The sequence below is a fragment of the Passer montanus genome, unplaced genomic scaffold (genome assembly GCF_014805655.1).
Source record: "Passer montanus isolate IOZ18808 unplaced genomic scaffold, ASM1480565v1 scaffold49, whole genome shotgun sequence".
NCBI classification, from domain to species: domain Eukaryota; kingdom Metazoa; phylum Chordata; class Aves; order Passeriformes; family Passeridae; genus Passer; species Passer montanus.
Window position 1 is genome coordinate 6,514,817 of NW_024369818.1, and position 21,291 is coordinate 6,536,107.

A 21,291-nucleotide genomic window follows, 5' to 3' on the forward strand; every position below is an offset into this window, starting at 1 on the left:
ATTAGTTGTCATTATGATATGCAGCATCTCCATTTTTTGTTAACTTGCATTCTTTTGCTATTTGACCTCATGACTTAGCTTACAAACCTTCTTCTTCTACAGAACAACAGAGCACTGATGAAGGTGGAACTGGTGGTATAGATTTCTAAAATTTTATTTTTCTGTTCTTTTACACTCACTACTAACCTTTTAAGCTTGAGTTCTTCTCACACTAAGGAAAACCATCTTCTTATAGATCTTTTCCTGGATCTTGGCCAGCTGTGCAACAAATGTGATCCCTAAGTAGAAAGCAGCCCCCCTCATTTTGGCTATCTCTCCCTCCCAGCTAATTCAACTACAGCTTAAGTCATGGCATGCTGAGGGAATTTTCAGGGAAAGGCTATGTGCATTTGGGTTTTTAAAGACGCCTGGATACAGCACAGGGAGAAATTTCTATGGGCGAGCATTTGAACATAAATTAGTTCAGTGGTGTAAGGTTTGGAGGGTTTAAGGGCAGTTTCAGACTGTTTCATTGCTTTGCAAAAAGTACATGGTAGGTCTTGATTTGTTTCCCTCCTGCTTTGGTTTACCAGCAGTTGAAGTAACATTTGCAAAATCAAATTATATTTTAGTGAAACTTTGTGAACAGGAATGGGTCTCTTGAGCAGTTTGATACTTTTTCCATGGAGGGTATTGCAAAATCAGAGCTGTCCCAATTACCTAAAGATCATTCTATAATGAAATGCATTTTCCTTGGATTTCTGGCACTTTCCAGGGCACAGACTGAGCCATTCATAGAAGTGCTTTGGATCACTGATACATATGTTTAATAAGCAAAATTATTTCTTGTAGCTAGATTGAGGTGAGACCTCTGAGCTGAGACCCAGCTGAATCTGAATCCTGACAGTCTGTGCGTGCCCACAACGTTACTAATGCACTGCAGCTGTCTGTGACACAGACAAGTGAGACTTGAAAATGCAGTGAAGGTCTGGCTGAGTATGGTTTAACTACTCTAACAACACAGCAGAACCATGTGTATTTTAGTTAACTTTTCCCTTGCCCTGCACATCATGAGCCCCTAATTTTCTCCAAAATCAGCCAGTTTGGCTGGGTTGGTTTATCTGCTTTATATGTGTTTCTTGGATGCATATATAAATCCATTCAGTGTATCTCACACTACCAAATATCATTTAACCTTGAAACTGGGAAATCACATTTGCCTTACATGTTTAAGAAAGCACTGGGTTTTATTTTACTAACAAACAAAATAATGTTCTTTGCTCTCTCGTGATTTATGTGAGGAAATGAGCCTTGTCTGTCCTTTCCATTGTGGAGGAAGATCTTCAGTGCTGCTGAAGCACGTTTAAGATAAAATATATTGCAACACAAATACTCCTGATATAATAATAAGTGCTTAAACTGTGATTTATGCATCATAAAGTAACTATGCAGATAGTTCAGCAGCAGTAGATCAATTTGGATAACTTGGCACCAGTCTGGAAAAAAAATTGTTTTGGAGATAAACAGGTAATGCAATGTCCTAGACAAACCCTTGTGCACCCACAATGTTTTAAAATTGTGTTTGATTTTATGTTAATATTTCAAACATGAAGCTATGATGTGTGGGATGGATAATGTGGAACCATGACTGGTTTTGCGTTTCTCATATTTATTCCTGTTTCAGGATAGTTCTTTTTAACTTTGAGAACTCATTACTTAATTGGTATTAAAAACCTACCTAAGCCATGTGGGATACTTAAGTCCGGCTGGCTTTCTAAAAAATCCTTGTATGGTCCATTGTGTTTTATATATGCATATTTTCTGGAAAGGTGACAATTACCTTTTTTTTTTTTTTTACTCTGAAAAATGACACAATATGAGCTCTAGTCTATTACATCATTGTGGCTGAATAGTGCATTTTCTCTAACTGCATGTCTGGAGCAAATTTCAATGCAACATTATATTTCCACTGCCAAATTCTGTGGTAGATTTGGGATTAAAGCCCCGTGTCTTGAAATGAAAACCATTTGGGGAACTGATTTCAAATGTTCTTTAAATATTTTAGGACAAAAGGAATTCTTGTCTATTGTAGTGCTGTGCAAAAAAAAAAATACAGAATCAGATACATCTTCCATGAACTGGGTGTGTCAACAGTAATAATTAGGAACACAGAGTGGCAGAGCAGAGGGTTTGGGTGATAGTGTGCTCTGGAAAGTGAAGCCCATGTAATGGAACATTTCCAGAGCCATCAGCAGTTCTGTGGGATGTTGAGTGTGATTCATGAGACCACAGCAGGGATCCCACTGATGGTTGCAGAATCAGATACGTCTTCCATGAACTGGGTGTGTCAACAGTAATAATTAGGAACACAGAGTGGCAGAGCAGAGGGTTTGGGTGATAGTGTGCTCTGGAAAGTGAAGCCCATGTAATGGAACATTTCCAGAGCCATCAGCAGTTCTGTGGGATGTTGAGTGTGATTCATGAAACCACAGCAGGGATCCCACTGATGGTGAAATGTAAAAATGGATGAAAGCCCCAGAGTCAAGTGTTACATTAATGGCATTGCTGTCAGTGCTGAGATGAAGCAGGCAGGGTGTGGGTCTGCCAAGAGAAGTGGCCAGGCTGTGCAATAAAGCATCCTTGATGACAGTCCTGCTAAAGGGGGTGTTTTAGTGGTGCCTGCTGAGCAGAGCTGGAGGTTCAGGTGCATCAGGACTGGAGATGTGCTATTAGAATAGAAATGGGGCTGCCAGAGCCTCTCCTTGCTAAATAAAGAGCTTCCTCGTCCTAGTAGAAATTTGGAAGGAAGTGAGAGACAGCTGATCTTATTTCATGTAGCTTAATGTTATCCAGCCTCAAGCAATGCTGCAGCACCCTCTCTCAGTGAAACCCTGTGAGGATTGAAAGCTCCTCACTCTGAGTGATTTTCTTAAGATCCCATATTTCCCAGCTCCTTACCCAGTTCCAAGTCCTGCTGCATGGCAGACATGTGCTTTCTGCAGCTCTGCTGCTGCAGTTTCCTTCCCCCCTTCCATTAGAAAAATAGAGAAGTTGGTGTCACATGGGCTGTGTGCTTCTTGATTTCAAACCCCTTGATGGAGGCAGGAATATCCTGCCTGTCTTCTAAAGTTTTTTTTTTTTTCCCTGGAGAAAGGAACTTTAAAGTTTGCAAAATTTGTTCTCTGGATGAGGTAGGGAAGAAGTTGAGGCCATCTGATCATGCAAGTGTATTGATTGAAAAAGCATTGACCTCTGTACCTGGGTCCCAAAAATAGACCAAATCCCAGATTTCATACAAGTGCTGAAGTGCTAAATTGAACCAAGAGAAATTTATGTGAAGTGTCTCTGTGATGTTTGGAGGCCTTGGACTCAGCTGAGTTCAGGTAGGAGCCAGGATTTCCTTTAAAGAGCAGACACTAGAGGGTAGCCTTCCCCTTCAAAAGGACTCAAATACATGAATTATGAGCTTCCTGAATTTCGTATATAAAACCTCTTAAGGCTGTTTAGTTATCCCAGTTCTCAGACTCCATTCATAAAATGCCCCCTTTTTTTTTCTTTCTTCTTTTTGTTATGTTGGGAAAGCATCCACTAAGCTCAGATCTTCATTTCTAAACTAGATTCAGTAGATCTCCCTCTTATCCCATGGGGACTTTGTTCACTGTTCCAAGAGATTCCCATGGGGGTGTCCATAGGAATCCTTCTGTCCTGGCTCTGGCTGTAAGGGGCTGTTGTAGCATGCTGGCAAAGGGAAAAGATATTGTCTCTGTGGTGAGTAGTGCTGCTGTGTCCTTTGGTATTTATGCACTAATGAGTTCAGATTAATCATCTTTGCTGTGCAGTGTGTCAGTAAAATCGATTACTTGTATTAGATGTTTAGAATTTTGTGTGTTTGCTGTGCTGGTCTGCACCACTCTGTGTACATTAATGTTTTCTGCTTACTGAGTTTCTCTAGCAACAGGTACATGTTTTTCAAAGGCTTTCACACTCTGGAGTGTTCATCCTGAAAGTACATTATTTGAAATTAAAAAGCAGGTATTTATCTGCCTTGTAATAAACTTGTAGTTCTGCCACACGAGATGTGATTTTTATACATGTATATGTATCTATATACACATACCAAAAAATATTAATGCCTCTTGTGGCAGTTTTTTTCTGAAAAATTGCAGATTTGATAGGAAGCATTAACGGAAGAGTAGCTTTTAGAGAAAAATTGGCAATATCTAAAATACAGCAACCTTTGTGAAGCAATCAGAAATAGGAATGCTTTCTCGCCTTTCCTTAGGAGTTGGTTTTATTCCTCCAAAATAATTTGTTTTGGTTTGGATTTATTAACTAGTGATTAAAAAACTGTTTTGACATACTTATGTGGCAGGAATGAAGAAAGAAATTTTCCAGATTTTGTTGTTATTTTCTGTGTCTTGCCAGTCTGATAACAGCAGACAACCTCAGTAACTTTTGTCTTTACATGTTAGGGGCATGGGATTTAAAAATCCTTTTTTGCACACATATGCATAAATCCTGGCATGACTCCACTAAACTCTACCTTTTCTGTGCCTGTCCCAGCTGGTGCTAATGGTATCAAGCCTGTTCAAAGGAAAACAAAATTTTGTGTTTGCCACCAAACAAAAGCAGAAATAGCTTTCAGGATGTAATACTTGGAGGGTGAGCTCTCAGCAAGGTGTGAAGGCTCAGTATGAGGGCAAGTTCTAAAGTCATCACTTCTCTCCACAGCCAGCAAACGCTCACCCTCCACAGCCAACCTCAAACAGGCAGAGGCTGCCGTGAGCAAAGGCCTGTCCTCGTCACCTGCAGCTCCTTCAAATGCCTCAGATCGAAGTAAGTGGGGGTGTGTGGCTGCTGGGAGCAGGGCACTGCTCTGCTGTGCCTGGGGAGGAGACAGGAGGTGGAATGAAAACTCCTCCCTCCTCCCCTGCTGTGTGACTCACTTCATATTTTGATCTCAGATGCATTTCATGCAATTTGTTAATCCAGCCTGACTGTTCAGGGCTTTGACCCAGTTGGTGTGATCTCTGTTAGAGGAGAAGAGCAATGGTAAAAAATGCTGTTTTTAAAATTTTTTATTTCTGTAATTCTGTTACTAAAGTCAAATCTTGGTGAATGATTCAGAAATCATTTCCCATCATTTCTATGGATTTGCATGCCTTAATTTACACCCTAAAATTTCAGCAAAATAGACGCACTATGAAAATAAAGTTTGCCTTGTTCTGTTAGACAGCTTCAGTCGTTTGATCACCAATGGGAAGGAAAAAAATAAATTTTGACACGGAGTTGTCCTAATATACTTGTTAAGATAAATAAGAACTATTTGTAGGAGCACATATTTTGACTTGTTTTGGCATGAGATTTTGTTATTTGGAATCTTCCCAGAGTTTCATATGATCCTGCCTATATGGCAAATATGGAGGATTTTGCTTTTGGTTTTTTGTTTGTCTAAAATGATGAATAAGCTAAAAGCTGTTTAATACAAAAGCAGATTCAGCTAGGTCTGTGCTGCAGTGTTCTGCCAATCTGCAGCCTCTGATCAAGCAAACTGAGCCAAAAGAGTCCCTGTCAGACACAGCTGAAGGTGGTTTTGCTGGTTTGTGTTGGAAGGTGATGCAGCAGAAAAATTTGTGCTCATCCCCTGTGTGCCTGATGGGGAAATCAGTGACTATATTTATACTGGCAGGGGCTCTGAGTCACTGGAGGCTGCTTGTGATTTTAAATTATATTTATATATTATGTGTCTGCAGGGTTCAGCTCTGGATATGAGTCAGAAGCAGGGCTGTAAAGTACAAATTAAACCTCTTACAAAGGAAGTCACTAATTATCAACTAATTGGGATTGCTTTCAAACTTATTGTCATACCCTGAAATCCTTTGTGAATCCTTAGTCACTTTGGAGAAAATATTCTCAGCTGGCCTGAAACACAACAAATTTGGGCAGGACTCCAAGTGATTTATGTGGTCAGGATGCAGAGGGTGACTTAGAGTGATCCTGTGCTCTCAGTCTGACACTTGGGGAGAACTGATGGGGAAATTCACAGGACATTAAAGACAGCCCCAGAATGAACCAGATTGCTTCTGTTGTGCATGTGTGCCTGGGAGGGTGAAGGAGCAGAATGTGGAAATGAGAAAATTATGCTTGTCCTGGATCAGTGGAGTATCTCCACTTACCACTGTGTTCTGTGTTACTTCTAGGCTCACTCATACTCATAGAGAATGTGAGCAATTGTCTTTTAAAATTCTTGTGTATTTAAAGGTGTACAAGAATGGCCTTAGTAGGTCAAACAAGAATCTGTTGTGGCTGACATCCTGCTACTGCTATGAGAAAAATGTAGAAATAAAAGAAATAATGCCTTCTATAAAGTGGTTCTTCCCTGATCCAGTTTTTCTGCTTCTGAAGAATTCAATATTATAAAGCAACTTAATCATTAACTTCTCTCTCTTAGGGAAGTGGGGCAGGTGTTGGAGGGGACCTCTGGGCTTTTCAGCATAATTAATCCATGCACTTTCACTTCCAGGTACCACAAAGAGAAGTGCCTCATTAAACAGACTGAGTAACAAAGTCCCTCCACATTCCCAGCAGTCAGCACCCAAAGGTTCGCAGGTGGAACAGAAAGGTGCTAGAAACCAGTTTGTTCTGAGATTTGGGAGGCAGTAAATGGGGTATTCAAGGATGATTTTAAACCATGTCCCAGTTCCTTTATAAATGTTTTCACTCAGGCATTTATGCAGTGTGTGCACTGTGTAATAAATACATTATGCACATTGCAGTGCCAGATATTGGGTAACTGTCTCTAAACCAGCCTTATTCCTCTGAAAAGTGGAAGGGTGGGGGGAAAGTAGAAAAATGGTATCCAAACCATTTAACTCATGAGAAAATAGGGCTTCATAATGATACATTGATGGTTTTAGCTGATTAGTAAAAGCAAAGCATGGGATGGCAATTTAGAAAGTCATATCTTGTTAAAAATAATCTTCCTTACGCTTGGTCTCTAGGAGGAACAGAAAAGAAGAGGAGCACATCTTTGAGTAGAATGAGTAGTAAACCCCAATCTTCTCCAGAGCTAGAAAAAGTGAAAAAGGAAGAAAAACCAGGTGGTTGTTTCATAAAACTGAATATTTTTTTAAAGCCTTTAAAGTTTGGATAGGCTTGATTTCACTAGTTTCCTAGGCTCTTAAATTTCTGGGACTTTTTAATGGCTTTTTAGTTACCCAGTGTTAAAGATAAAATGGTAAAAGTTAAGTTAAATTTTTACTTCTGGACAGAAAAGAAAATGTTCTGAGAAGGCCTTTGTCTTTATTAAATGGCACTGCAAGCAGATAGCAAAATGTGTCTGCTTAAGAGAGCAATCTGTTTGAGAGCTGGTGCATTGAAGGGTCAAAAATTGTAAAAATGTCACTGATCTGTTCACTTCTTAGTTAAATCTTAGCTTTGCTTTTTTAAGTTCTGTTTCATTATTCAGTCTAAAAGCAACTTCTCTGTTCCTGCTGCTGGAGTAAGGCATGTGCATGCAGAAGGAAGAAACCTGTTCTCACTTCAGTCTCTTTGGGTCTGTGTATTCCCCACTAGGTTACAAATAACCTCTTTCCTGGGAACTCCTCCTAAACCTGAGGAATAGCACCTTGTCTAACATGGTTTTCTCTCTGAGTTAACAATTCTGAAACTTTCCTTTTTAGCAGCTGTTGCCAGCAGTTGAAATTATTTCTGCTTCAGAGTCTTTCCTGTCTGAGAGAATGTTGGGTGCTGTCCATGTGATTTTGTGTGTGTAGGCGATGCTTGACCATAACTGCTGGCTTTGACTTGCAAGCCTTCTGTTTATTGTGTCAAAACAGCCTTTCCTGCAATCTAGAGAATGTGGCTGAAGAGTTCAGTCAAAAACATCTCATACTTTGACTGGATTCAGCATTCACCTCTGTTGTACACATGCCAGTCTCTGCATATTAAAATGACTTGTACTAAGCAAGGCAAGAGCAAGAAGTGCAACATAAGAGATTGCAGTGTTTAACCCTTCCGTGCTTTTAGTTTGGAATTCCCCCTCCATGACTTCAGTATCGTTCTTCCAAAACCGTTAACGATTTGCAACAATGCTCAATCTTCCTTTGCTTTGTACTGCTTGTCTTTTCCATGATATGATTTCATGTTGGATCCTTTTTGGTTTGTTCCTGTCATCCAGCTCGCCGCTCCCTGCTCAGTCCCCTGGACAGTAGCGTAATCAGCCGCCTCCTCGCCCCCACACAGGCCTCCCTAGCTAGGAGTAAAAGTGCTGCTACCTTGTCGGCTGATGGACAGGACCCCTCAGGTAACAGGAGGGCAGCAAAGCCTCAAAGTCTTACACAGTTGCTCTTCAAGCAAGAACTTAGATGGTAGCTGCTAACTGTGCTACACTTCTGTCTGAATCAGACAGTTAATACGTGGTTGTGTGTAATATTACTTACCCAGTATTTTCTGTGGTCATTAATACCCAATTCGTATGCTATGTTGCATGTTTACTTTACAAAACCATATAATAATATTGGCTTTTAAACTCCAGTGCTGGTTTACTTGCTCTGAAGAGAACCAGATGCTGGTGTTCATTCTGGGGATTTTATGTGTGGTTTTTTTAATTGACAGAGATCTGCATTTGTACCCTCAACTCAATCTGAGACATTCTGGTTAGGGCAGTACTAGGTTATAAAAGGAAAAAAAAACAACAAGCAAACCTGTAATTTCAAAGTGCAAAACTTAAATTTCTTTAGGGGAAGAAACACTTGCAGGAACATGACAATAGGGTTACCTGGAGATAAGTACAGGGAACCCTGAGCTGGCTTCATTCAGCTGATCAGAGAAGTCAAGGTATAAGAGAAGAGAGAAACCCTGGCTGACTCAAGAAGTTTTGTGTTGGTCCAGACTGACTGATATGTCCACACCAGGGCTCAGTTTACTGGAGCAGGAATTTGCAGGAATTAGCCCCCCTAGCTGCATCCCACATGTCCTGGAATTGTTACTGGTTAATTAATAATGCCCCAGTAAATGCATCTCTGGAAACAATGTGGAGTCCTTTCTCTTCTTTTGCCTTAAAACTTGTGTTCCCAGTTTTCCTTGTTTCTTCTTTAGTATGAAATCACATCTTATTTTTTATCTTACACCATTTCACTTGGTCTTTGTCAGTAACAGTGACATTTCCACACTGTTCCCCTTGTCTAATAATCAGTATTTATTTTTTGGTTTGTAGTCAGTAGTCACATTTTTACACGCCTGTTGTATGTGCTGCTTTTATTTTACCATGAGTACTTCAGTTCATGTCATGTGGGGAAATGCCATCTTTTTTTCTGTTACTGTTAGCACATGACACTCCCTATTGCTGAATTAAAGATACATTTTTATAAGTTTATTCAGAGGTACTTTTTTCAATTCAGTAGAAAAGTACCTGTGCTTTAACACAACCTGTGCACAAACAGAATGCAGGTCTCCTTGCACAAATGCTGCAAATAGAAAAATAAAATGTATTTTCCATAAAGTTACAAAAGTAAGTGCTGTATTTGTCACAATTTATTTGAATTACAGAAGAATCCAATATCTAGCTTTGCATCTTTATGTTCTTATCTGTCTGTTATCATGTTAGTAAAAAAAAGTAAGATAAAATTTCTTCCAATATCTTATATGGGAAGAGATTGACACTTCAGGTAGGAAAGGTATTATAGCTAAATAGTTGACCTTTTTCTCTTGATAGATTTCTTTTACATCGCCTTTGAAAAGAAGGGAGGTTTCCTCCTTGAGTATAGAGGAAACATGCTTAAAATCTGAACCTCTCATGAAAAAATTGTCAGGAAAGATGCTAAGCCATTATAACCGAAGCATTTGTGATCAAATGCAACTTGACTAAAATTAAAGTAATTCTTGTGTACTACAAATTTGGTCCAGTTTTGGAAAAGCATTTTATTTTTGTCTACTCCAGACTGCTGCTTTCAGGGTGTTTATTCTTGGTGCTGTTGCTTCCCCAGTACTAATGGTGTGGTGGTGTCTGTCCGTGAGCCGTTGCACTGTGCACTGCCTGCGGTGTTTCCCTGTATGGTTTCTAACACACACAATCTCTCTTTCTCTTTTTCTCCCTCTTCCTTCTCTCCTGTTCTTATGCTGTGCACTTGGTTCTTGTTTTGTCTTGTCAAATTCCTAACTTTTATAGACTCTCACCTCTGTCCTCGTTCAGCTTCAGCCAGTTCCATCAATTCCCCAGTCCCAGCTCCTAAAGTGCCGGTGCGCAGCCGTAGCATCGACAGGTTGAAGTCCTCTGTCTCTTCATCTGATGCAAGTTCACCTGATTCAACCCAGGTTTGTTGAAAACCCACAGGAATTAAGTTTCTATTAATCTGGGGGGTTGGAACAACTCAGGATGGGATCCTGTTTCCCCTCTTTGCTGCTGCTTTCAATAAACATTGGTGAAATTTACAGTAGAATTTGCCTAAAAAATACAGAGTATTAAAATCAAATTGGAACTTTATGGTACTTGATCTCTCTTGTATCTTGAATGCTATTGTTTGCTGCTTATGGTTTGCTGCTTAAGGTTTAATTTATGTAAAAATTAAACAAAGATCAGCTCTGTGTTTTGGAACATAAAGGAAATTCAAAGCGTGTCTTGTTGACCACTTGCTTGTTTGTTGAAATAGCAGCTCCTCTGTCTGCAGTGTATTCTAGAGAGTCAGCAGTATTTTGGTTTTGTGTATCTTCTAGAAATCAGAGACAGAAAAGCCATCCCCAGGTTCTGGCTTGAGGCGCCCTCCCTCACCATCCGTGTCTGCCCGTAGGAGATCCCCCTCTCCTGCTAATTTGGTGAAGCGTCCTCCGTCCCCTTCTGCAGTCAGGTACGTGCCCAGGGTCAGCCTCTTCTGCAGTCAGGCATGTGTAAGCACCTTTTATTCAGCACAAAATGAAGGCTTCTTCCTATCTCAAGACAGCTGTTAGAGTTTGGATGACCTATGCTATGCTGTGTTTGTACAGAAAAACCTTCATTTTGGGTCCAATTTCCCTTTCCCAAAATAGGGATGCAGCTTTTGCTTCAACCTTTGTTGTGCAGACAAAACACACCCTTATCTTCTGTGCAGTCTGTGCACTAAACAAAAGCCTGCAAGCCTCTGAATAAAGCGATCCACCTGTATTAGCAGAGGAAGTTTCTTGGATTGGAATCATGAGGTTCTTCCTAGATGTAGAGTAAATGGAGATCTGGGCTAGCAGTCCTGTTCTGATATTAGCCCCAAGTAGCAAGGCTGGGTGCCCAAGGTGTCTTGGAATCCTGGTTTGAGTTTTATGGGGAAGGCACCAGTAATTTGTGGGTGGATTTATTTTTGAAAGGGAGGTATGTAATATAAACTAAACAAAGGAGACGGCTCTCCTCAGGTGCGTGGTTGAGGTTTTCATTGTTAGCTCTGAAAAATACTCTTTATTTCAACAGGCAGAAGACTCGCCCACCTTCACCTGGTGTGTCAAAACAAAGGCCACCATCTCCTACTCCAGTCTCTAAACCAGCACCCATCCAGCGTCCATCTCTCACACCAAGTGTTATAAACATTACCAAAAAGAAAACTGAAGCAGAGAGCAAACCAAAGGATAAGAGCACAGAAGGAATAGGACAAGAGCAAGGTGCTTCCCCAGCCTTGGAGAGGGATACAGGAGCAGCTAGCACAAAGACCAAAGAAGGTGGGTGTTCCTCAGTGTCTGACTCACTCCTGCTCCAGGCCTCTCCAGTGTGTGCTAGGAGTGGGGAAACAGCTGGCTCGTGAGGCAGAGCCCTGGAGGGTAGGATGCTTTAAGGCAGAAGCTGTTCATTGCTCATTATACAATATTTTTTCATTATATGATTTTGGGGATGTGAATTTTAATGCAGTAGTTGGTTTATTTGACTCAGAGATTTAAGTCAGGAGCTTTCAGTATTATTACTACTCGTACTGTAATTTTAAGAAAAGCAGAAATCCTCTTTACCTTTTGAGCTTCAGCTGCTCTATGTGAGGGATCTACTAGCTTAGGTTTGTAAAGTCAGTAGTTAAACTACACAGAGGTCTTTCAATTCAGTTGGTAGTTCTTAAAATGCTCCTGTGGAGACCTTCTTAGAGGACAAAATCAACTCCTCTTCATCAGAGGATGAGAGAAAGTTTTCACAATGCTTGAAGGCTGCCTTGGCCTAAGTTCCAGTGAGTGTGTAATCATTGCTGCCTTGGGATGAGTGATCAGCTCACAAGTCACACTGAGAAGTTATCCTGGTAGATTAAGGAGAGCCATATACCAGATAAGTAATTAGTGTTCTAGTTCTCTTCATTATGCCACATGAGCCTGGCCTCTGTGCCTGGGGAAAATGCCAGCTGCCATCACCAACAGAATGTGGGAGAGCTTTCTGATGAGGTCTGGCAGGCATTACACTGTGCAGAAGGAATTAGGGGACCCTTGACAGGAAAAGGAGGGATCTTTAGAAATGCAAGTTACAGCCAGTGGGCAGTACTGGGGGTGAGTCCCTCACACACAGGTAAGTGGGAACATGTGCTTGCTGCACGTTACTGCATGTGTGGTTCCTGTGTGCATCCCTGGGCTGCTCCTACTCTCTGCCACTTCTGAGACTTCTCCTGGTACTGCTTCTGCTGGATGTGAAGAAGTGTCATTCACCTGAAGAACTCATGGTAGAGCTCTGTGGGCATGTGTTCCCGTGGGAGGAAGCCTGGCTATCAGAGGTGGATGTTTGTATGAAGTCACACATCGGTCTTTGCTGTCACGTCCTTTGTCTTTGCAGTCAGAACATCCATCCCTCAGTGTGCTACCATACTGTGGATAAATGTCTGCTGTGCCTCAGAGCATCATCACTTCTGATCAATGTCATCAGTTGGTTGAAGCCTCCATAACAATGTGTCCTAGTCCTGAATCTTCCAGTTGTTCTGGAACAAGAACCTCTGTCCTTGTTCTTTGGATGCCTGATCTGTCTCCTCTCTACACTGACTTCTGAAACTGTATTAACCCAATTTATCTGTTTCCCTTTTAGTTTATTTTTAGTCTCAAAATAGTCATCTTAGTAGTGATTCCTACTGGGGCTAGGCAAAGCTCTTTTTCTTTGACACACAGAACAAAAGGAAATAGTGGGCATGCTCTTCAAAATAAGATACTATTTCATTTCTCTCTTTGAATGTTTTGGTACACTGCAATATTGCTATGTGAGGCAAAATCTTTTTTCTTAAGAAGTTGCTTTCAGTTTTCAAGGCAATTTTCATTTTACAGGTCTGTGTCAGCAGTTCACCCCATGGGTTGATGTAATTCCCTGTCCTAGACAGCTTCTGAAGTCAGCACCAGTGAATGGCATGTGGCAAATCAGTCTCTAGGTCTTGTAGGTTTAGCCTACTTTCAGCTTTGTGCACTTGTATCTTCATCCCATTTCTTCTACTTCAAACTGAACTTGTTTGCCTGTTGCTGACAGCAATCAAGTTTTTGTCTTGTATTTTGTGTCTTCCTCCTGCAATATACTGTTCCACAGTAAAACACTTTTTATTTTTCAGTGACTGGAGCAGTTGTCATTTCTGGCAGCAGCCTCTCGCAGCTTCTCTGAGAATTAAAAGGCTTGTTCAACTTAAAGCATAAGAAGTGCTCCTTCATGAGCTCTCACCTTATGCATGATGATAGGTAATAAACTATCATGGAGCCTCACATTTTCTATCTGGGTATTGAAGGCTTTGAAATATGATTCCTAGATTAATTGTGAATTAATTACTTACCTTCAAATCTGTTGGAATCTTCCCTCCATCCAGCTAGTACTAGATTTTGCAGGTGTTCAGAGATTGTTTCTCTTGCCTCTTTCTCTCGTTCCCCTTCCCTTACTAAAAGGGAAGTCCTTTAATAAAAAGAATGACTAGGAGTACAAGGAAGAGGAAGCTGAGTGTAAAAGACTGTCAGAATTTTCTTAAGGCGTGTTGGGAAATCTCATGTCCTGCCCTATGGAAACAGCCCATACAGGGGTACATGGAGATGAAAACAGTATTGAAGTACCCATATGGAAATCATCAATAAAAGTGCAGAAGTGAGAATGCAGCGGGAAGGTCCCCAACCCGTTCTTTTTTTCCCTTCTGTTCTTTCCATATCTGCAATGTTCTGAACTATTGTGACTAATTTTCTTCTGTCAATAGCAGATATCATACTTAAGCTGTTATCATGCTGTAACCCTAGAACTTTAGTTTAAAACCTTTAGTCTTCTTGCTGAGCATTAGGTTGTCTTATTTAAGTTCAGTTTTGAGGAGGAGAAATAAGTTAAACCTGACATTAAGTGTCAACCAGATTTGATACAACTGAGAGAGATGGCAAATGTGCAGCATTGCCAAAAATGGTCTCTGCTGTGAAAAGGGAGTAGTCTGAACAGAAAGTACACTCATATGGCAGAGGAAGAAATAGGCCATTTGATTTGGCTGTACACTGGCAACAGTAAAAGAAACCTAGTAAGTTACAGAATATTGGAAGAAAAGCATCTGCCTGTCTTGAACAGGCAGATCTGCTATTGTTTTGTAAATGCAAAATGGTCTTTCTTGCTCAGGAGGAGGAGGACCCCTTTTGACTGAGTTTAAATTTGGAACACTCATGGCTGATTTTTGTTAGTACCAACATCACTGCAACTTTTTCCCACATCAGAAGCAATGTGTTGTCGGGGGAGGTGGTGTTTTCTCAGCTTTGGATAAATCTAAATGTTAGAACACTCTCTATGCCTGCACTACATCAGTGCTGAAATGCTTTTCCTAGGACTCCAAGAACAATTTTTCTGCACAAAAGACAGCCATGATTCAGCTGCTGAGAGTTAGCTGTGTTTAATTATACCCTTCAGTTGCAGGTAGTGATTATGTGTCCGTGGGGCCTAAACAGCTTTAAAGGTATTAAAGTTCCTAATGATGACATCGTGTTTTTAATGATTTGTCTTCAGGTCAGAAGTAAAACAAGTTAAACCCTGATGTCATAGTTCATTAAAATTACCTTGACTTCAAGGCTTTACAAATTTTAAGCAAACATACATGTGCTGATTTGTGAAATGTTCAGGAGAAAGGCAGGTCCTCACCAGCATTATGATGCTGCTGCTCTGCTGATATCAGGAGCTGATTTTCTGAATATTCAGATGATGAGCTCTTAAATCACATTCAAACTGAAATATTTCTAGGGAATAAATGATAGAAATCAGAGTTCTTTCAGTATTCATATTGAGAGCAGCTGGATGGCAAGATGGTTCTGTTTTGACTTTTTTCCTGATGTTAATTTCTAATAGTGCCTCTGATGTTCTAACACCAGGCAGGTCATGAAGAAGCATAAATAGCAGGACCTGCAAAGATCTGCTCACCTGGTGGTTGAAGCTGTTTTGATCTCCATGTAAATTGGAAATTGATTTGTTGCTAATGTATAGAAATATGGTATTACTGAAGTCATTAGTATGTGCCTTCAGAGCCAGATAAAATGATGATCATTTGCACACTAAGACACCGTAAATATAAAGGCATGAATGTTAATATTATGAAACAAGAAAAATAAAAGAATTATAATTTCTTCTTTAGGGTCCTGTACGTTCAATTTTATTAGAAGGAAGTGAAAGGTATTTCCTAAAGCAGGTTTTTTTTCAGTTTTCTTCTCAATGTTCAAGCATTACAGAAATAATAATGTCTTGTCAGAGACATGTTTTTAAAAGGTGTGATAATTGGAGAGTATCTTTTAAGTGTATCATGTGGAATATGGCTGGATCAGTGTTGAAATGAGCTGTTACTATTTCAGTGTCAGTGAGATATTGTGACTCTGCATCTTCAGGGCTCCCCTTTGGCTCTTGCAGGCCTGTTACAGATAAGGGTGCAATCACTGTGTGATGAGCACTGATGGAAAAGATACTGAATCAGTTGGCCATAAGATCTCATCTCACAGAGGTAATATCTTTCATAATTTTAAGTTCCTGGAACTTTCTAACAGCAGATTCTTTTAACCTTTGCAGAATCAGGTAGCAAAACAGTAGCAGGGACCACCACAGCTGAAGAAGCTGCTAAAATCCTGACAGAGAAGCGACGTCTGGCACGGGAGCAAAGAGAGCGTGAAGACCAAGAAAGAATTCAGAGACAGGAAGAAGAAAGGTAACAACTGAGGGGAAGGAAGGGATGCTTTCAGTGGTGGGGTGTGGCTGGAAAGGACGCTCCAGCTGCATATGTTTTCTAAGTTTTAATTTAAATTCCTGCAAATGTTAATACAGTTCCTGAAGCTGAGAGGCACTGGCACCAACCTGTTACTGTGTGTATCATCAGTTCATATCTCAGTACATATGTAATGCACAGTCCCTGTGAAATCACTGCTTCTTTTTCCTTCCAGACACCAGTAGGGCTTTTGTTTCACAACTAGAATGTGCTTTGTGCACCACTTGTGTTTGGTTTGTTCATATTTGGTTTGAAAGAGTCAAACTCTCTGTATCAAACTTCCCTTTGATCAGCTTAGGCAGTGGTTTGATGGTACATTAAATTTCACTTTAGTGGTATCAAATATGGATCAGGAATGTTGCAGGCAAGTAATTCAAAGTGGTAAATCAGTGTGCATTTGGTTCACTGCATAGAAGTTGTTAAAATAAGTGGCTAAGTTAATGACTAACTTTATTCTAGGTTGGGGTCACCTGCCTTCTATAAACATGGTGGAATGACAGATTTTGTCTGTTTCCCAGTTGTGGATATGATGCTGTCAGAAACTTGCATATAATCTGCTCTAGAAATATGTCATCAGATCTGCCCTGTATGTCTGCAAGAGCAGTGTGCACCTTCAGTGTATCTCTGAATTCAGGCTATAGAAGAATCTTTTAGGAAATCCCACTAAATTTATGTTTGACAGTGATTGTAAGTTTCATTCATGTCATGGTTGCAGATGGTTTTTATTAAATGGTCATTGCTTAATCCAGTTTTCAATCAAATATTCCATTATTGGAACAACCTGCTTTGACTTAATTAGCAAAGAGCTTTTACTCACAGATAATTTCTTCCAAGTTATTCCAATTTTCACTTTGACAAGTCTGGATGTTGGCATTTGTAAATCCACACCAGTAAGTGTCTTTATGCAGTTATTTCTGACTGCCTAAAACTTTCTTGCTTTCCTACTCTGTCTCTTATGCATGCACACTTCTAAAGAAATAAATACCCAGTAATCTGTACCTTGGAAATTCTAGAATCAGAGAAGAAGAAATGGCCAGGAGAGCAGCTGAGGAAAAGGCACGACGGGAGGAGGAGCTGCGGAAGCAGGAGGAGGAGAGGAGAGTGACCCTGGAAGAGCAGCAGAGACAGGCTGAGGAGGAGAGGATCCGCCGCGAGCAGGAGGAGCAGGAGAAACTCGCAGAGCTTCAGCAGCAGGTCTGGGCCTCCAGCTGGGTTCCTGCAAGAAGCTGCTGCTGTGCTTTCAAGAGGGTTGTTTTTGATTTTTCTTTCAGAGAATGGTTTTGACAAATCTCTGTCAGGCCTCATGTGAGGTTGAATTCATCCTGGCTGAGGTGGATTTGAGGCTGTGTGTCGGTCCTGTCCTTGCCCTGGTCTCTGTGATTTTTATTCCCCTAGCATTTAATAAATTCAAGTGTGGGCAGAAGCAGCTATTTTGGAATATTTTTTTAGTCATCAGGGATGCTGTTTTGCATATGTAAAATATTTGTACTGAGCCCACTTTACCAGCAGACTGCTATGAGTTACAAGGAGATGGTCTGTCTGGAAAGTAATCTGGTTTATTCTGATTCCTCTCAAAGAAAGATTGGTAGTGTTTCCAAGTCTGCTTTTCCTGTTGCTGAATAGTCTTCCACAGCAAGTACCTTTACAAAGGCATCCTTTGAACTGAAGGGAGCAGTTCTGCAGAGAGCAGGCTTTCCTTAAGTTAGATTAATTCTGGAAACTAAAGCAGTTTTACATTGAAATTATTTGTGTTCAAAGAGCTGTGAATGGCTTTGCCATGTGTCTGGGTATTTCTTTAAATGTTTGTTAACAACAATTGCTCAGAGTATTAACTATATTTCTATCTTCTTTCCAGTTGTACTGGAAAAGATTGTCCAGTGTAGAAGGAGTTCAGCACCAAGTGTCTTGGTGGCAATACTTGACTGCCAAGATTTTTAAGTTAACCTTGACAAATTTAGAATTTAATTGCTGTCTTGTTACCTTATAGATTGTCCTTGTTAGCCAAATGTTCATCCCAAAGCATAGTCTGAACAACAACGTACAGTAGCTCAGCAACATTCAGAACATTTGCATTACCTCAATATAGTTGGTTTCAGGTTTTTTATGTCATAGTAATATATATTTCATGTCAGAAATTGACATTTAGTTGTAATGTGTGGTCATATTGAATAGTGATTGTCTGATGTTCCTGTTGGTGTTGAAACAGATTCTGTAACTCCTTTGCTTTTTACTGTTGGGAATAAGTTATGCACTGGGTGCTCTCTTCTTTTTGTTTTATTTTCAGAGAGAAGAAGCTGAAGCAAAAGCTCAAGAAGAGGCTGAAAGACAGCGACTGGAAAGAGAGAGGATTATGCAGCAAAATATGCAGGAAAGGCTTGAAAGAAAAAAGGTAGCCTGTTTTGAATTCTCAGCCTAAAATGAACAGGCAAATGGTCTCAGATGCAATTAAATAGAAGTGTGTTTTTCTAAAGGCTGCCAACTTTGATTTGTGAAATTCAAAAACAATGATGAAAATAGTACACTCATGAAATATGAAAATATATTATGATTGATGAATTTTAACCAGAATGCTGAAATACAAAGTTCTGTCTGTCATTGTAAATGTTCTTCATGTTTTAACAGAGAATCGAAGAAATAATGAAAAGAACACGGAAATCAGATCAAAATGAATCCAAGGTACTTTTCTGTTTGGATCTGTATAATGACAGAATAGGACTTTTTGCCTTGTATCCTTACACAAAATGGTTTCCACAGGAAGTGCAAAGTTCTGGTGCACCAGAATAATTTAAGTTGCTTGCCATTGCACACATTCTTCTGCTGTGCTTTCTGCATGAAGAGTCTTTGTTACATTTTTGTTCCAGGCCCATAGACACAATGTTGTCTGGTAATATCAGTTCCTGACCGGTTTTTAAACCACTGTTTTAACCCAACACTGGTTAGTAATGGATTTTTTTTTAACTGTGTGCATTCTGCCAGGACTGTTTTTTCTCAGAAAACTTAGATTTCTGGCATCATCTGTTTGCTTAAAGCAAAAGAATTGCTTACAGCAATTCTCTTTGGATTGCTATTGCTACAATAAACTGGATATATTTTTGTTAATGCAGTGACCTAAGTTTTGTGAAAAATTGTGCATATTGAGGAATAGTTTTCCTCTTTGAACATTCCAGATATTCAAGTCTTCCAGTATCTGAAAATCAATAAAAATTTAGCACACACCTTGGAGAAAAGAGTGGAAAAGGAACTCAGGAATAATAGGTGGGAGGTGGAAGTGGGACCCACAGGCTCTGGCTCTGCAGAGCAGGTGTGGCTGGTGCCCTGGATGTCTGTGAGCCTCTGAACTCATGTGGCCTCACTTGTGGGCACAGAACGGTCTGGTGTGGGGGCTGTGACTGAATTTGTGAAACCCTGGAGGACAGGGAGTTGTCCCAAGTAACACTGTGGCAATTCAGTTGCAGAATGAAGGGAAGTCTGTCTCGGAGGTGATGGAGGGAGAGGACATTGAAGAGGAGGAGGAGCTGGCTCTTGAGAAGGCTGACCAACCAGGTGAGGAAGCTGAGGGAGTCAGGCCTGGGTGGCAGCGAGTTTCAGTGGTGTTTAAGCTCTGTTGAAAAGGTCAGTCCTAACAGCACTGGGATGGCCTGAGACACCAGTCCCAGAGATGCCAGGGGGACTCCCTTCTTGAGCAGAGAATCAGTCAAAATGATTTAAGAGTGAAATTCAGGCAGCATGCTTTCATTTTACAAATGGATTTTTGAAGATGGAAAAACTAATTTCATGTTGATATATGCAGCTTGTCTATAGACAAATGAATCTATTGAAGCCAAGTGCCTCAGGTTTTGGCTAGGAAAGGCTATTTTGGCACTTGTATTTTATTAATTTAGAATAACAATTCTGCTACTCACGTTCTTTTTTCCCTTGTATTTAATTTTTTCTCCTCCCTCTGTCCCCACAACGTTCAGGAAAGCTAAATGGTGTTGACTTGCTCCAGGACGTCAAGGGGGAGGCAGAGGATTCTTTAGAGACTGCACAAAGCATGATCTCTGCAGAATCTGAGGCACAAGATGAGTCAGAGGTGAAGGCCACTGAAGTGTTCATGAATGGAAGTGACTTGAAAAGTGACAAGGGGTCTCTGTCTGTTACTGAGCTGAAGGATTCCAGGTGAGTGTGCTGTCCTGTGGGAGCACTTAGCTCTCACACAAGAAGGCTCTTGTCTGTGTTTAATAAGTGCAGTGCTGTCTGCAGCACCTTGCTGGCTCTGTGGTGTCTGTGTGCCTTTCTCCAGCCTTGTGGTGTGTGCTGTCAGCTCCCAGCCTCACACAGAGCAGGCAGCTCAGGATAATTGTTTGTTTAGATGGCACCATGTTAGCAGTGCTGAGAAGTGAGACACACAACCAGCAACATGGCAGTGTTGGTTATAAAAACTGACATTGGCTTGAAACCTCTTCCATTTAAATGCTTTGGAGTTCTTCTCATTAACAAAACATTGAACAAGAGGGAGGAGGATAACACTGAAAAGGAAGAATAACCTACAGAAAGCTCTAGAATGCTTTCAGTTGTGCTGAAGCACCAGATACAATGCAGAAGCTTCCCTTAGTGAGGAATTAGGGCTTTTTACTGTTTCTTTTTTTTTTTTAACATAAAGCTTTTTCACCTACTACTGGAAAATTTGTCCTCTGATGCTTGTTCCATTTGCTCATCTAAATGCTAATGATTTAGAAATGACATTTTGAACACTTCTTTAAAGTAATGATAAATTAATGTCATTCCTCCAGTGATGGAGTATAAAGACATTTCCATGATTGTCCTAAGAATGAGTGAAAATTGATCCATAATTTGGGTTTAGATTTTGAATCTGTTCTAAATATTGCTGGTCTTCTGAGATTTAGTTTTGTGTTCAAAAAGTCTTAGCTGGAGAAAAACAAGGAAAAATGCACCCTACAAAAATCAAGATTTAATAATCAAAGCTTTAAACTTTTACTTTCTTATACCAAATTTCTAGAGGCAGAAACCTTACCTGTGGGCTGTTAGTTTAATAAAAAATGAGTATATATTGCAGAGTTGTTCTTCCCCATTGGCTCTTGGATGGGAGATCCTGTGTGGCAGCTGAAGCTTGTCTGTGAGTGCCCTGTGGGATATTCAGTGCTTTGCAGAGTATGCA

General features: G+C 40.4%; 1 protein-coding gene across 2 annotated transcripts in view; it reads left to right on the top strand.

Annotated features, from left to right (window-relative positions):
* The window catches only part of MAP7D3 (MAP7 domain containing 3), a 43,223-nt gene that overhangs the window by 18,803 nt on the left and 3,129 nt on the right, over positions 1-21,291 (top strand). For both annotated transcript variants that reach the window (XM_039722511.1, XM_039722512.1), the window contains exons 6-19: positions 103-135; positions 4,711-4,815; positions 6,503-6,601; positions 6,981-7,079; positions 8,159-8,284; positions 10,148-10,293; positions 10,693-10,823; positions 11,411-11,655; positions 15,941-16,076; positions 17,147-17,327; positions 18,418-18,522; positions 18,756-18,809; positions 19,583-19,676; positions 20,093-20,291. In XM_039722511.1, the coding sequence (XP_039578445.1) occupies positions 103-135; positions 4,711-4,815; positions 6,503-6,601; positions 6,981-7,079; positions 8,159-8,284; positions 10,148-10,293; positions 10,693-10,823; positions 11,411-11,655; positions 15,941-16,076; positions 17,147-17,327; positions 18,418-18,522; positions 18,756-18,809; positions 19,583-19,676; positions 20,093-20,291 (1,753 nt within the window). The remainder of the gene's footprint in view (positions 1-102; positions 136-4,710; positions 4,816-6,502; positions 6,602-6,980; positions 7,080-8,158; positions 8,285-10,147; positions 10,294-10,692; positions 10,824-11,410; positions 11,656-15,940; positions 16,077-17,146; positions 17,328-18,417; positions 18,523-18,755; positions 18,810-19,582; positions 19,677-20,092; positions 20,292-21,291) is intronic.